The 15,107-nt window shown below is 47.5% G+C and overlaps 1 protein-coding gene across 17 annotated transcripts in view; it reads left to right on the top strand.

Moving 5' to 3' along the window:
* Nucleotides 1-15,107, top strand: part of USP54 (ubiquitin specific peptidase 54) — a 257,870-nt gene that overhangs the window by 187,628 nt on the left and 55,135 nt on the right. For all 17 annotated transcript variants that reach the window (XM_039546273.1, XM_039546285.1, XM_039546286.1 and 14 more), the window contains 2 exons: nucleotides 3,239-3,370; nucleotides 3,590-3,961. In XM_039546273.1, coding sequence (XP_039402207.1) covers nucleotides 3,239-3,370; nucleotides 3,590-3,961 — 504 coding nt within the window. The remainder of the gene's footprint in view (nucleotides 1-3,238; nucleotides 3,371-3,589; nucleotides 3,962-15,107) is intronic.

A 15,107-nucleotide genomic window follows, 5' to 3' on the forward strand; every position in this document is an offset into this window, starting at 1 on the left:
GTAACAGTATACATGTACCCATCTGTGGTTCAAATCTTTACTTACAGTTCAGACCAGAGCTGGGGAAGGTATTTCTCACAATGAAGAACTAGACTTTGTGAAAGAGTAGATTTCAAACAGGTGTTCTTCGGTGCTCTTTGATTCCTCACCATGCATTCAGTAACTGGCACGCCAAGCCTTTGGCTCTGGATGGTTGATATATTTTGTATTTCCAGGTTAAATGTTTGGCAGATAAGGCTGCTGCAGTAGTCCTAGATATGAGAGAGACAGACAGAAGGGGAAATGTAGGGCAAAATTTGATAATGATGAGAGACCAAAACTTATATTGATCTTCAGAGCAACAAGAAGCCTAGTTAACCTAAGATGCTGAGATATTATTTATATACCAAAATGACACAGATGTAATTAGAGAGGTCCTGCCCTGCAACACTTAACGTCAAAGTAGACAGAAGAGGTGAGGGGTGGGAGAGGGAACGAAAATACATGAGCAGATGAAATTCAACATTTATATTATTGGTTTTATGATTTGTGTAGTGACTTTCTCCTTTTATTTCTTCTCCTGCTAATTCTATCCCATGTTTTTCCTCCAGCTCTTACCCCTCACTTACTGCCTAATTCAAACCTGCCTCCTCTCTCTTGATCTAGTTTTCAGCTATATTCAGTCCCTGCCTATTAGCTAATCCCTACTTGGTCATCCCCCTTTGTCTTCTCCGTCCTCCTTCCTCCCTACTCAAGTCTTCCCCCCAAAAATTAATCTCCCAGCCTCATGCAACAGCTCAGCCATCAAATGCTGACTCCTGGGGCTGTAAAGGAGCCATCCCATCGCTCCTGTCAACTGCAGAATCAGTCTGTGAGAAAGCTGGATTCTTCATTAATGGCCACTTCCCCCACTTCTCCACCCCAGAGTTCTGTGGACCCCATCCCACATCGCCCTCCTGGGAAGGAAGACCACTGGGGCCATGTGCCCTCAAACACCTGGGTACGTCAGGATGGGGATGGTTGGGGCTCACTGAATGGTTGAGCTAGCCCTCTGCCACTTCTGGCAGCCAATGCTGTCAAGCTAAATAATGCGTGAATTCTAACTTCTCTGCTCAAACTCCTAAGATCACATTGGGATCTGTCTCAAGTGATTTGGTTTCATTCCCTTCTCTAACCCCATGCTCCCAGCCTTTGGGCTATAAAGATACTTTCCATTTACATCACTGTTTGCCTATTAATCCATCCGATTGCTTGAATGTGAGGCATCTAGTATGTAAAAATACTCTTCAAGAGGCAGATTTTGCATGTGTTCGTTGAGTACTTAGGAGAAATCCTGTTTTGTTAATTTAGTGAATTCAGCAAAATTAATGAAAGGTGCTAGATTGACAACTGTGGAGATTAAAATTCACAGCCCAGGTACAGCATGCACACAGATACTGCAAACTTTTCCCATGCTGCCTCACTAGTAGACTTTGTCCCTGGTCTGGAAGGACCACGGTTATGGGGACAAGGTAATTCAGGATCCATGCTCATTTAGTACTTGGTGCCTCTGCTGAGACTGTGGCACATACTGTCCATACGGTGACCTTGTCCAGTTTATGGATGGAAATATAGGAGAGTATTGGTAAAGCTGTCAACCTCCCAGTCCACAGTGGCTAATTGTGCATTTTAGGACTAGATAAATATTTAAATATTTGTACCATGTCTAAGAGCCCCAACTCTAGCAGCAGTGGTACTCTTTAAATAGCTGCTGTGACAACATTGGAAATGCCCTAACCTACCATTGCTATCAGAATGGAAGAACTTTTTTTTTTAAAGCTAGCTAAAGAAATTGTGCACTCTGAATGCAATATGGGGTCCTTTTATCACCATGGTAACTGCTACAAGATATCTTATATCCTTACAGACTGACAGAATAGCATTATGTGCCTGCTGTCATCCAAAGCTCATGTTGTGAAAGAATGAGTTCCCCCCCCAAACCCACTTCATGGCATCTTTCCTGCTCAGGCACTTAAGCCCTAATTTACCTACCATTCCCCCCAATCTTCGCCTCTCTTATTCTTTCCTTATTTTCCCCACTTCCATATATATTGCCTCTTTCTAAAGAGTACCTACTACAAAATCACACTCTTCCTTGGCTTCACAGATAAATTGAAACACAGGATGTTTCAATATCATTAGCCTCCGTTTGGGTGGGTTGCCCTTGCATGCACACTGTCACATCTTTATTTGTTGATGTAGCACCTCTACCTGAAAAGCAAATTCTCCTTTTGCTTTAATATATTTTTTGAATTTTGATATTATTTATTTGAAAAGATGAATTTAAAAAGCTAATTGTAATGGCAAGTTCTGCGACACGGGTTCTCTGGAGAGGAATTGGATTGGGACCATCAGCTCCTCCCACAAAGGCTGTTGAACAGTTGTCAGGGAATTGGAGTTTTCATTCATTACACCTATGCCAGATTGAAGTTGATGGTGGAAAGGCTGGAAAGCCTTTGGATCTCCTTCCCAAACTCCGTCTTTTTCCTGACCCTCTGCTTGGGAGCAGTCCTGATTTGGAATGGGACTGCTCATGTGAGTAAAGTCACACAAATGCATGTGTTTACAGATTTGGGGTCTTAGACTTGTAGGGACCACAAAACTGAGTGCTTACACACTTGTAACTCTTATTGGTAATCTCACATCAAAGGATTTCAAACTTAATTAGAAAAATTATTGTGCTCATTAGCTTGGTAATAAATTGGTAAGAGTGCCTCATCCTCAGACCAAAGGGCAAATCCTTAGGGAAAAGCTGTGCTAAATTATGAACAAATATTTTCTAACTCAGTTGATCCAAAGAAAAGATTTGTGTGTAGTGCGCAAAAGAGAATTTGTGAGGAGAAGAAAATCAAACTAGCCATGTATGTTTAAGAGCTGTGTGTGTTTGAGTGCGAGAGCTGCTGGAGTGTTGGTATTGCAAGATAATGGTGTCCCTGGAGCATTATGAGGCAAGGCATAATCAACTGCTTCCCATCTCTGTGGATGATCTCTCTCATTTAACACAGTCTCTAGAGTTGCTTTTTTGCTCTTTTGTGACTATTTTTAAAAACTTTTAGATACAAATTATTTAAAGCAAATGACTTTGCTTACTAGAAACTGCCAGTTAGCATTGGAGTGTCTGTGCAGTTCAGGAAGAGTGAGAAGAGTCTACTATTCTTAGAATGTTGAACAACCAATCCAAAGACTCTTGCCATCTAACTGTGTTCTCTTATTCTTTCAGGACACTTGACTGACAGTGAATGTAATCAGAAGCATATTTCCAAAAAGAGCTCACTGACTGACCGCAAGAGGAGTTCTAGCCGGTCTCGGCGAAAAGGGGATGAGATACAGTCATCAGGATACCACAGTGAAGGCAAGGGTCATTGTTTTAATTACTTCGTCACTCTGTGTTTTTGTGATTCTTTGTGTATATGTGCACCTCCCTTGCTGTGTGTCTCCCAGTCTCTGTGTTTTGGCCTGTCTTGCCTTTGCTGATTTCCCTTTACGGCTTCAGAAAGATGTTGTGAATAGTGCTACCAGTTTAAAATGAAGTTATTTTTGCTCCTCTTGCCTTCTCCTTTGTATACTTCAGGAGAAACATTGAAGGAGAAACAAGCCCCCAGAACTGCCCCTAAGCCATCCAGCAGCACCAGCAGACTTAGAGAGTTTAAAGAGACAGTCAGCAATATAATCCACAACCGACCAGCCCAGACCAACCAAGGCTCTCCTTGTGGAGGGAATGTAGTGAGTCAGTCAAAGATACGGCGCCCCAGGAACTTGCCTGTGCATTCTCACGACTGGGAAATGGAGAGTACCAGCAGTGAATCCAAATCCAGTTCATCTAGCAAGTACCGTCCGACCTGGAGACCCAAAAGGGAGTCACTGAACATAGACAGCATCTTCAGTAAAGACAAGAGGAATCATTGTGGCTACACGCAGCTCAGCCCCTTCTCTGAAGATGCAGGTGAGGTGGGGGAGAGAGATGTATGTTGCTGGGTTGTAACTGGAAAAATACAGTTAGGTGCAGAATTAATCATAACTATCAACTGCTGCATGGAAACTATGTAGTGGCAGTGCCAAACTTTGTCACACTCTTGAGCACACTCCCATCCTTTTCACACTAGTTGCTTTGGTGATGGTGAGGCGTTCATATGAAGTCTGTGTATATGTATACACTGTGCAGTGTATATATTATTTTGAGTGTTTGTTCTCCAGGCTTGTATTCTGTTAAATTCCATTTCTGTGGAAGCAAAAACAAGGGACGCATCATTGTGTATACTGCTGAAACAGAGCCTGGACTGGGCTGCTGGGCACCTAAGAATTTGTATTGCGGGATGTTCTCATGCATTGGTCTCAAACATGTGCCCCAGGGCTGGCCTGCTCCCTCTGACCGGTGTATCTATTCTGCGCCCTCTGTCCTCCTCCTGCTAATCACAGCATATGCAGCATAATGTCTTGGACTAGAGAATGAAAGTGTTCCCCTTGCTAGCTACCATTCCCTATTCTGAGTGCCTGTCATGAGCACCTAGCACCCAACCCATGGTTTACCTGGACCTGCCTCTCACTGCACCTGTAGATGGAGGCCAAAGCCCAGCTCTGCACTGCTTTGGGTTGGGAAGTCTCTGTTTGGAAACAAGAGCTCCTGACATCCACGGCTCCTTCCCCTGCTCTGAGAATGCAACAAAGATCCATGCAGCTTTATTGTCTTGTTCACCATCCAGTTAGGGGAGAGAAATCCCCTAAGCCCTACAAAGGGACTGGCCCATAAATGGCTGGAGCTGCTGAGTTCCATTCCATGGTTGAGAAATGCGTGGGGGAGAGGATGCGTGTTGATGGATGACCAAGGTATTGTTGGGGAAACCTGAGGGGGACGAGAGGAGAGAGAGATGGAGGAAATTGATGGGGAGAATCTAGAAGTTAAGGAGGATTGGAAGGGATGAAGCAATCATGGGAATGAGGAAGAGAAAACTTGAGGAAGGAGGGAGAGACCATTACTCATGGAAAGGACAGAAAAGGGGCATGAGGGGAACCAATCAAAGGCAAGTAGGAATGCACATTAAAATCAGAAAGGGGATAACAGTAAAATATGAAGGATTAGGAGAAGAAGCATAATGAGTTATATTAAAAAGTGTAATCAAAATCTGAATGCCAAAATTCTAAAATAGATTTCATATAATGTTTAATGCACAGTGCCATAAAGAGCTAGATCAGCAGAGAATGGAGAATCAAAACAAAATCCTTGCTCCAAAAATCTTACTATCTAATGCACAAGTGGGTACTAGTACACAAAACAGTTATGTGCACAAATGCAGAGAGTTACAGAGAAGGAGAGATTCTTCTTCGAGGAGTGTCCCTTCAGGTGCTCTACTTAAGGTGTCTTGACGCCCTGTGATTGTAATCATAGATTTGTGGTAGCAGTACCCGGTTGAGCCATGCACGCGCCGCTCTGAGTGGTTACATAACAGTACACAGCTAACCATCCCCCAGTTCCTTTTCTACCATGTTTAGCTTGAGTTGGAGTGATCAGCAGTGCCCTTTCTTACTTCAGTTAGTTTGTAGTGCTTCTTCGAGTGATTGCTCATGTCAATTCCATTCTAGGTGTGTACGCGCCCATCTGTGCAGTCATCAGAGATTTTTGCCTTAGTGGTATCTGTAGGGTTAGCTGTGGCGCTCTCTGGAGTGTTGCACTCATGCAGCAGTATATCAGGGGCTGTCAGACCTACACCCTCTCAGTTCCTTAATGCCAGTGGTGGTTAGTCGGAGGCCCTTCCTTGCTTAGCAAGTGCTAGTGTTTTTTTCATGCCTTAGGGCCTTTTGTAAATAGTTTGTGTTTAGTGTTAGTTAAGTTGTTGTTAAGTGTAGTTAGTTAGGGTCCCAGTGGGGACTTTGCCTCAGGTGGGGCATGCCCCGGTCTCCCGGGTTTAAGCCCTGCTTAGATTGCAACAGGCCTATGCCTGTTAGTGACCCCCATAGCAGCCATCTTAAGTGCTTGGGGGAATCACACGTTAAGGATCAGTACCAGATCTGTAAGAACTTTTGGCCCCGAACCCAAAAAGAGTAAGATATTCGTCTCAGGGCCCTCCTGATGCAGTCTGCCCTTCACCCGGCTTCTGAGCCTCATGACAGGTCTCATTGAGCACCTCTTCCTCCATGCGCAGTGCGCTGCCAGCACCCAGTTCCTCCTAGCACCGAGTGCCATCGCCAGTACTGAAAAAGAAAACAAAAAAGTGCAGCTCCCCAGCTCCAAGCAAAAAGGCCCAAGGGTCATCAGCCAAGGGACCTGGGCTTACCCACCAGGCTACTCTGGAGCCACGTCCTCATGCCTCCCCGGTTGGGTTCCCCAGTCTCTTCAAGGTCTGTCACCAATTCCTGGGAGTGATATTGGACCCACGCCCCTGCCAGCACTGTCATCTGCCCAGGCTCCCCAGGCGCAGAGAGAGTACAGGTCTCCACCTGGTCCGATGATGACTCTGGTGCTGCAGGACTCTGCTAAGAAGGCAAGCCAGCCACCAAGACCTCTGAAGGGGCAGGGGGGAACACTGCTGGTCACCAGAGAGGAGGTGACATTCTTGTTTGTCACGCCGAGGATCTGAGGCTCAAGGATCTGGGACCTGTCATCAGTCGCTCAGACTAGTGTCCAGTTTCCCTCAGTGTCACTCACCTATATGAGGTTGATACTTCCCATACTATTCCCAGCGCCAGTTATCCTCCCATCGGTTGTCTTCTCAATGTCAGTCCTTATTGTTGGTGCAGTGGGAGCATTTTTTGTCTCTGCACCGGTCTCCCCGGTACTGACACCAGTCTCCCACATCTGGTCATCAGTTGCCAGTAGCCACAACCAGTAAACAAACCCAGGGATTGACAGCCCTTCTCTGGTCGCAGGAAGGCGATTCCTCTGGCATGGAGGGCCAGTTCAGCCCATCGCCTAGGCCCCATTGGTGGGATTAGGCACCAGAACCCACACCATTGTCTGCGGCACCACAGTGGCAGCACAGGCAGTGGCCAGCACAGTGGCCTTATTGGAGCATATGGGACATGATGATGCCCCCTTTGCAGCGCTCTTTGTTCGTTGCATTGGAACTCCAGTCGGCAGCACCGACGGCACCAGGCTCAGTGCTGGGGGCCCATTCAGAGGTTGCAGTGGAAGAGCCTGTGCCCACCCCTTAGCCTCCCTCTCCAGCAGTAGTCGAAACCCTGGGACCTCTCCGGGTGATCCAATCTTCCTCATTGACTCTGGACGAGGCAGTCACAGGACTTTAAAGGGCTAGCTTGCTGGAAGATTTCAAGGAGTATCAGGCACTACTTCTGCGTATAGCCGAGAATTTGGGGCTGGAGGTGCAGGAAATGGCGGAGCAAGAGGACACTCTCTTCAATGTCTTCTCAGTCTCTACGCCCATCCGGATCACCCTACCCATATATGAAGAGGTTCTTAAGATCGCCAAGGCCATATGACAAACCCCCTCTTCCATTCCTCCCACCTCCAAAAGGGCCAAAAAAAGTACTTTGTTCCAGCCAAAAGATTTGAATACCTTTATACCCACCCACCCCCGGGCTTGTTGCTTGTGTCTGCGGCCAACGAGAGGGACAAGCACGGTCATACTGCCTCAACTCACAAGTACTGCCAGCTTACAATTTTGACTGGTGAATCATCAAACCCTGTTTGGCAGATATAATTTTAATTTCTGGGACGATCTCAGAGTTCCAGGAATCCTTCCTGCAGGGTTTGATCCAGGAGTTCGGCACCCTGGTGGAGCAGGGCACCGCAGCGGACAGATGCTCCCTGCAAATGTCATGGGATGTGGTGGACTCAGTGGCTTGGGTGGTCGTGTTGGCGGTGGTTATGCAGCACAGCTCCTAGCTCCAAACAGCAGGCTTCTCCGAGGAGATGTGGATCTTGATTCTGGACCTTCCTTCCCACAGGGTTGGTCTCTTCTCCGAGGAGACAGATGCCAGTCAGCATTGTTTGAAGGACACTAGAGCCACCCTTTGCTAGTTGGGCATGCATACACCACAGTCTGCTCATAAGCCCTTTTGGCCGCCCCCACCACCAAAACCCTGGCAGCCCCTTCAGGGCTCTCCTAGAAAGGACACTAGTTTTTAGCCATCAACATCCTTCTTCCTCCTGTTCACTTGTACAACCTGGGCCTGCCAAACATGTAGGGGGCCAAAAGTGCTCACTTTAAGGGTGCACTCGAGAGCCATGCCTCAGTCATCCACCCGGGCTCCCCATTTCTTCCTCGACCGTCTCCACCCCTACCATTTGGCTTGATTGTGGGTAACCTCAGACCACTGGATCTTGGATATATCATCTTGGGTCTATACCCTGCAAAGTACAGCTTCCCCCCTCCCTCCCACCCTCTTCCCCCTCCCTCTCCAGGGACCCTTCTCACAAGCAACTCCTTATTCAGGAGGTCAAAAAGCTCCTGTGCCTGGGGGTTGTGGAGGAGGTTCCTCCGGACATGGAAAGAAAAGGATTCTACCCCCTCTACTTCCTAATCCTGAAGGTAAGACCCATCCTAGACCTGTGTCGCCTCAACAAGTCTCTCAAGAAGTTGAAGTTCTGCATGGTCTCCCTGGCCTCCATCATCCTCTCACTGGATCCAGGAGACTGGTACGCTGCTCTCAACTTAAAGGACACTTATTTACCTGTGACCCAGGAATATGGAGAATGCCTGGCCTCGGTCTATGTCCCCAGCAGGCGCACCCTGGACCGAGTGATCACGGTGCCAAACCACATCCTTTCATCCCTGGATTGGTGGCTGGATCCCAAGTCGGTGCTGCCAGGGGTTCCCTGTCACTTACCCTCGTTTCAGACACGTCCAATCTGGGCTGGGGAGCCCACCTGTGTGAGCTCAGCAACCAGGGCCACTGGTTTCATCATGACCTAGCCCTTCATATCAATGTCAGGGAGCTCAGAGCAGTTCGCCTGGTCTGCCAGGCTTTCTTGCCACACCTAAAAGGTAAGGTGGTGCAGGTCCTCACAGACAATACCGCCACTATGTATTACATCAACAGGCAAAGTAGTGCCAGGTCTTCAGCCCTGTGTTGGGAGGCTTTCATCTTCTGGGAGTTTTGTGTGGGGCGTGCCATTCATCTGATAGCCACCCACCTGCCTCGAACCAAGAATGTCTTGGCAGATCGCTTCAGCAGGACCTTCTTGTCTCACCACAAATGGTCACTCCATCCAGAGGTGGTCAGCCAGATCTTCCACAGATGGGGGACTCCCCAGGTTGATCTGTTTGCATCCAGGCAGAACAGAAAGTGCCACGTGTTCTGTTCTCTGCAGGGCAGGGCCAAAGGCTCCCTGTCAGACGCCTTCTTGATTCCATGGTTGGGAACTCTAATGTACTCCTTTCTGCTGGTACCACAGATCCACAAGGTCCTGATAAAGGTGAAGCAAGACAGAGCGAACGTCATCCTCGTAGCCGCAGCGTGGCCTCACCAACATTGGTTTGGCATGCTGCTGAGTCTTTCGGCAGCCACCCTGCTGTAGCTGCCTCTTCAGCTGGACTTGCTGTCCCAGGATCATGGCAGTCTGTGGCATCTGAACCTGGAGGCTCTGAACTTGACAGCTTGGCTACTGCATGGCTAAGTCTGGATGAATGGGCATGCTCCGCTGGTGTCCAACAGGTCCTGCTGGGCAGCAGAAAATCTTCGCCAGGCTACTACTTGGCAAAGTGGAAGCAGTTCATGTGTTGGGCCTCAGATCAACACATTGGGGCAGAAGAGGCCCCGCTGCAGGACATCCTAGACTATCTGCTGTACGTTAAGCTTTAGGGCCTGTCGCTCTCTTCAGTCAAGGTCCACCTGGCAGCCATTTCAATGTTTCACCCTCTGTTTCAAGGCAGGATGGTCTTCGCCCATCCTATGACAGTGCGGTTCTTGAAAGGTTTGGCATGCCTCTACTCACATGTCCGGGACCCGGTTCCCCCTTGGGACCTGAATCTTGTGCTGTAAAGGCTCTTGGGTCTTCCCTTCAAACCCTTGGTTTCTTGCTCGCTCCTGCTTCTCTCCCGGAAGGTTTGTTTCTTGGTCGCTGTAACTTCAGCCCACAGGTGTCCGAGATCAGGGTGTTTGCCTCGGAGCCGCCATATACGGTCTTCTACAAGGACAAGTCCAGTTGCACCTGCACCCGGCTTTCCTGCCCAAGGTTGTTTCCCAGTTTCATACAGGTTAAGATGTTTACCTACCAGTCTTCTGTCCCAAGCCTCATGCGATGGGTGACAAACACAGGCTGCATATCCTAGCTAGCAGATGGGCACTGGCCTTCTACGCAGATAGAATGAAGCTGTTCCGTAAGTTAATGCAGTTGTTCGTTGTTGTCACAGACAGGATTAAGGGTTGCCCAGTGTCTGCCAAGATAAGATCATCGTGGCTCACAGACTGCATCTGCTACTGTTATGAGTTAACAAAGGTGCTCCCGCTGGCAATTGTGATGGCTCACTTAACTAGGGTGCAGGCATCATCGGCAGCCTTCCTGGAACAGGTGCCAATCCAAGAAATCTGTCAGGCTGCTACCTGGTCGTCCGTTCACATGTTTGCATCTCATTATGCACTTACACAGCAAGCTTGGGATGATGCTGGCTTTGGCAGAGCAATGCTGCAAGCCCATGAACTCCGAGCCTGCCTCCATTGGTACTGCTTGTGAGTCACTCACAGGAGAATCGACATGAGCAAGCACTCAAAGAAGAAAAAACAGTTACCTACCTTGCGTAACGGTTGTTCTTCAAGATGTGTTGCTTATGTCCATTCCATTACCTGCCTTCCTGCCCCTCTGTCGGAGTTGTTGGCAAGAAGGAACTGAGAGGGCGTAGGGTCAGCAGCACCTGATATACCGCCATATGGGAGCGCCACTCTAGAGGGCACCACAGCTGACCCTACGGAAACCATTAAGCAAAAATCTCAACAGTTACGAAAGGTAGGTAACCGATTTTTGTTCCTAATAGTGTTAGCTTAGTTGTAGTTAGTTACCCTATTCTCTTGCCCTACTATAATTTTTTATTTCTTCATTTAAAAATTTTCTTTTTTCCTTTTTACCTTCCCCTGTCTCACCGATAGGTACACAGTTATAGCCTCAAACAAGGTTTATCCCTGTTTTTTCTTCTGAGAGACCAATTCTCTCAGGTATGCCCAGCTCACCTGGCTTTAAACACTACCTGACTTGCAGACAGTCCATACCGGTCTCTGATGGCCACACACAGTTTGTCCACTGCCTCAGCGAGACACACATTACTCAAAAGTGCTCACACTGCAGAAAGCTGACAGCTAGGGCAAGAAAAGCCAGGGATCTCCAACTGCAGCTCCTCATGATGGAGAAATCTCTCAGGCCAGCCTCAAACCCCGAATCCTGGACACCACCTGGCCAACAGGTGCCAGTGGCAGCCTCTGACAGGGGTTCTGCTCCAGCAACGGCTGGCAAGGAGCCTGTTCCAAGAAAAGCTACCAAAAAGTGGTCACAGACATCCCCACACTGAGAATCGCTTAAAAGAAAGCGATTTCCAATGGAAAAATCTGCCTAGGTACCAACAGCACCAAGTGTTCCAGACCATGTGTCACTGGAACATCCAGCACCAAGAATTCCTGAACAGCTAAAGACCCTATGTGGGCAAGCTCAAATGTAGATTTACACAGTGAAGAAAAACCTTCCAGCTCAGTACCCATGGACCCAAAGAAAATGTCTGCACTGAGCAGCACAGTGGTGCCATACAGCTCTAAATCCTCGGCACCAGCAGCTTCAATTCATACTCCTCGGTTGTCCACAATGCCATCTCCGGCACCAAGCGTCACAGTTCTGCAGCAGTTCATGAGGCATGTGGACCTGACAGTGGCCTCAACGCCTGAATCTCCTTTAATCGTTACCGAGGGTACCCCAGTGTCGGAGAAAAACTCAGTTCTCGCTTCTACAAGTCTCACGTCATTAGGGTTACAGTGTGGCCTAACTCTTGCTAACTACTAGCCTGACTTTTGCTAACTGACTGACATGCATTAAGATCCCCTTCAAATCCTTGTTAATTCTTTCCCTACTTCCACACTCCCCCCTTTTGTACTTCTAGTACAACAGATATTTTCAAATCTCTATTTGCATTAAACCATGGATTTCAGATTTTACATCAGATATTTCAACCTTAGGGGTTTTCATTGGATGTAATGACAATGCATGATTAGCATGGACATGAAAGGTATTACTATTATTACGTCTTTTACAACAACAATAACATAATCCTAAGCTAACTAACAGCACTACAAACAATAACATTCCCATAGCAATAATATAATGGGGTTGTTGTACAGTTTTGGTTACAAAGCACAATACATCATACTTAGTACATAAAGTAGACACACTATAAGCTGTATGAAAGGCATTCTTTCCAGTAAATGATGTGATTGCCTGCAGCAGTGGTAAGATTAATATGTATATCTTGCAATGTGGTGGCTTTAACATACACACAGCTATCATTAGCTTGAAAAAGTGGGTGTCCTGTCAGGGTAGTTCCTTGACCTCCACCCTCCCAGCAAATATTGTCATAAACAGTGACAACTTCCCCTGGCTTCAGTTTCCATACACACTGAAGCTGTGGTGGTTCTAACGGCCAAAATGTCCATTGATTTCCTAACCCCATCCAAATATCAGCTGTAATCCCAGGAGCACTAACTAAAAATCGATTAGGCGAATCAGGCGGTCTCACTTCCCAGATATCTTGGTGAATCACCTAATCCCATATGCATCCTCCCCATGGACCTGGTAGGATTCGGTATGTGGGAGCCCACACCCCCTTATGCTTGGAAGGAGCACTGTGAATGTCCACACTTCCACCCAGAAAGTCTCCAAGTATGTCTCCATGGCCACAGATCAGATGGTACTCCTGATGTGTCTGTAAGGGCAGTGGGCCAAGTCTGGTGCTCAAGATCATTCTGAATGGCCATCAGCTGGTCATTCAGGAAATCCTGAATTCCCAAACATGCTAGATCCCACTGCAGTGCCTTCCCAGCCTCAGTGATATTCAATACCATCTCTGTCAGTAACTTCTGGGTCATAGAACTAAGGGTGGAAATGACATGTAACTCACCAACTCCAGCCTGTACTTGGGTTAGCTGAGCTCCAGAAATAAGGCTAGTGGCCTTTTCTAGTTGGCCCAATTTCTCATCATGTTGCCTGCCTGCTTGGGCCCAATCCTGCTTTTCTCGCTGAACCGTCCCTTCCATGGGCACCAGCTTGTTCCAATACCAGTTTAGCTAGGAGGGTGGGCTTCTCAACTAGCCCCCACCCTTCCTGGTCTCTTCTCTTAAACATTCTTACTCACAAGTCTACCAGAGTCCTCCCTCATGAGGCTTGCCATCTGGGCAAAAACGCATGTCCCATTGGCATTTAACTATTCAATTTCCTCTTGTAGCAAACACACTGTTGTTACGGCATATGCTGAGCACAAATGGTTAAATTTTAACAAGTCCCTGAAGGACCGGTACTTGCTTAGCCAGGGCTTCCTTTTCTAACTGGAAGTCCTGTCTCAAGGCCTGCAACTTGCCCTGGGTGCAGGTTTGAGTTGCTGCCTGGTTCATGATCTATGCTCTTAATTGCTCAATTCTAGTTATCAAGTACACATCTCTTCCCTTTTCTCCAACTATTCTATTGCCCAGTCCTGCTACGACTGGGGGTAGATCCACCTGCCACCCTTCCCGGTCAACCAGGGTGGAGAGAGGAATGCTAAACCCCTCTCCAGTTCTCAGACTTACTGCGGCTGAGAGTGGGCACACCTTTAATCATGCAATCCTCAACATATAACACCAACAGTACCAAGCAAAGCAAACATAAAATAACAAGGGTAAAACAAATAGATGGTGTAAACTCTGCAGGGCTTCCCCATTCTCAATTGCTCACCAGACTGTGACAAATTTCTATTACCAATCTATCCCTCATGTCAGATGATCAGGCTGACACTGCAGGACGTTGGGGGGAGATAAAGAAAACACACCATATAACCGAATTTTAAAGCTTCATTAAAAATAATAAAACAACAATGGAGAGTGTTGGGAACGCTCCCACATCACTCAGGAAAAACATGAATGCCCCAAGCCCTAAGCCACTTTAATACTCACACATGTCCAGAGTGGCCACGTCTTTGATTTCCAACATGCTTTCGCTCTTGGGAGGGCTGTTCTTTTACACCCTGGAATCTCCTGCGGTGTCTCTTTCAGAGATTCCAGTCCAGGTCAGCTGCCTGTGGCTTCTCCAGTGTCACCAAGCCACACCATCTCCGGGGTCGCAAAGGCACACTGTTGGATCTCACTGGACAGTTAAGCTTTGCAAATGTAATCTCAGTTCTGTAACTTGTATTGCCTTTGGTTTGCCTCTGTCTATATTTTTCCCACAGCCAGCTGGGGCCGAAAGCAGTTTTTCTTTGTACTTAGCATAGTCTGCATTGATTCTTGACCTTGAACGCAGAGCAACTTTCTCTTTATCTCTGGGCCAAGCTGAATTTCAAATTAACCTGTTCCTTTCCTCAATAGACAAATTGCTCACACTGTGTCAGAGGCTTTTTTTGGTGATTAAAAGCTCCTCTGAGATGTATGATCTTATCTAGATTGAAGGTACCTTCTAATGGGCATTGTTTAGATGGATTTTCACGCGTGTAAAGATTCCAATTCTCTAAATACCTGCAGGTTTTAGGACCATAATGTATGTACATGTAATATGCTGGGGTACCCTTAGGGGGTGAGGTGGAATGTTTAGACTGTCCCTCACCCATTTTCCACTTACACACACAGGGAGGGTGCTAGCGGCTCATGAACTAAGGATCTCTCCCTACAGGGTACTCACACAGGAGAGACTAATGAGGATGACCAAGACTCTCCTACACCACCCTTCAGCAAAGAGCGTCGGCTAGTCTCTAGGGGATGGCGCCGCTTACTCTGATTGCATCCAGTGAGATGATCAGACTGTCAGTAGCCCACATGGAAAGGAAAGGGGAGGGACGATGGGTTCACACACTCCTAGACCCAGGTAGCTTCCTCGCTGGACGATGCCAGGCCGAGTCAGCCCACCGTGGGTCGGATCTCCTAAAGATCCACTAGTTACCGGGCTTGCGTTAGAGTAGTCCTGGTCACGAGCTTTC

This window comes from Mauremys reevesii, linkage group 7 (assembly GCF_016161935.1).
Source record: "Mauremys reevesii isolate NIE-2019 linkage group 7, ASM1616193v1, whole genome shotgun sequence".
NCBI lineage: Eukaryota > Metazoa > Chordata > Testudines > Geoemydidae > Mauremys > Mauremys reevesii.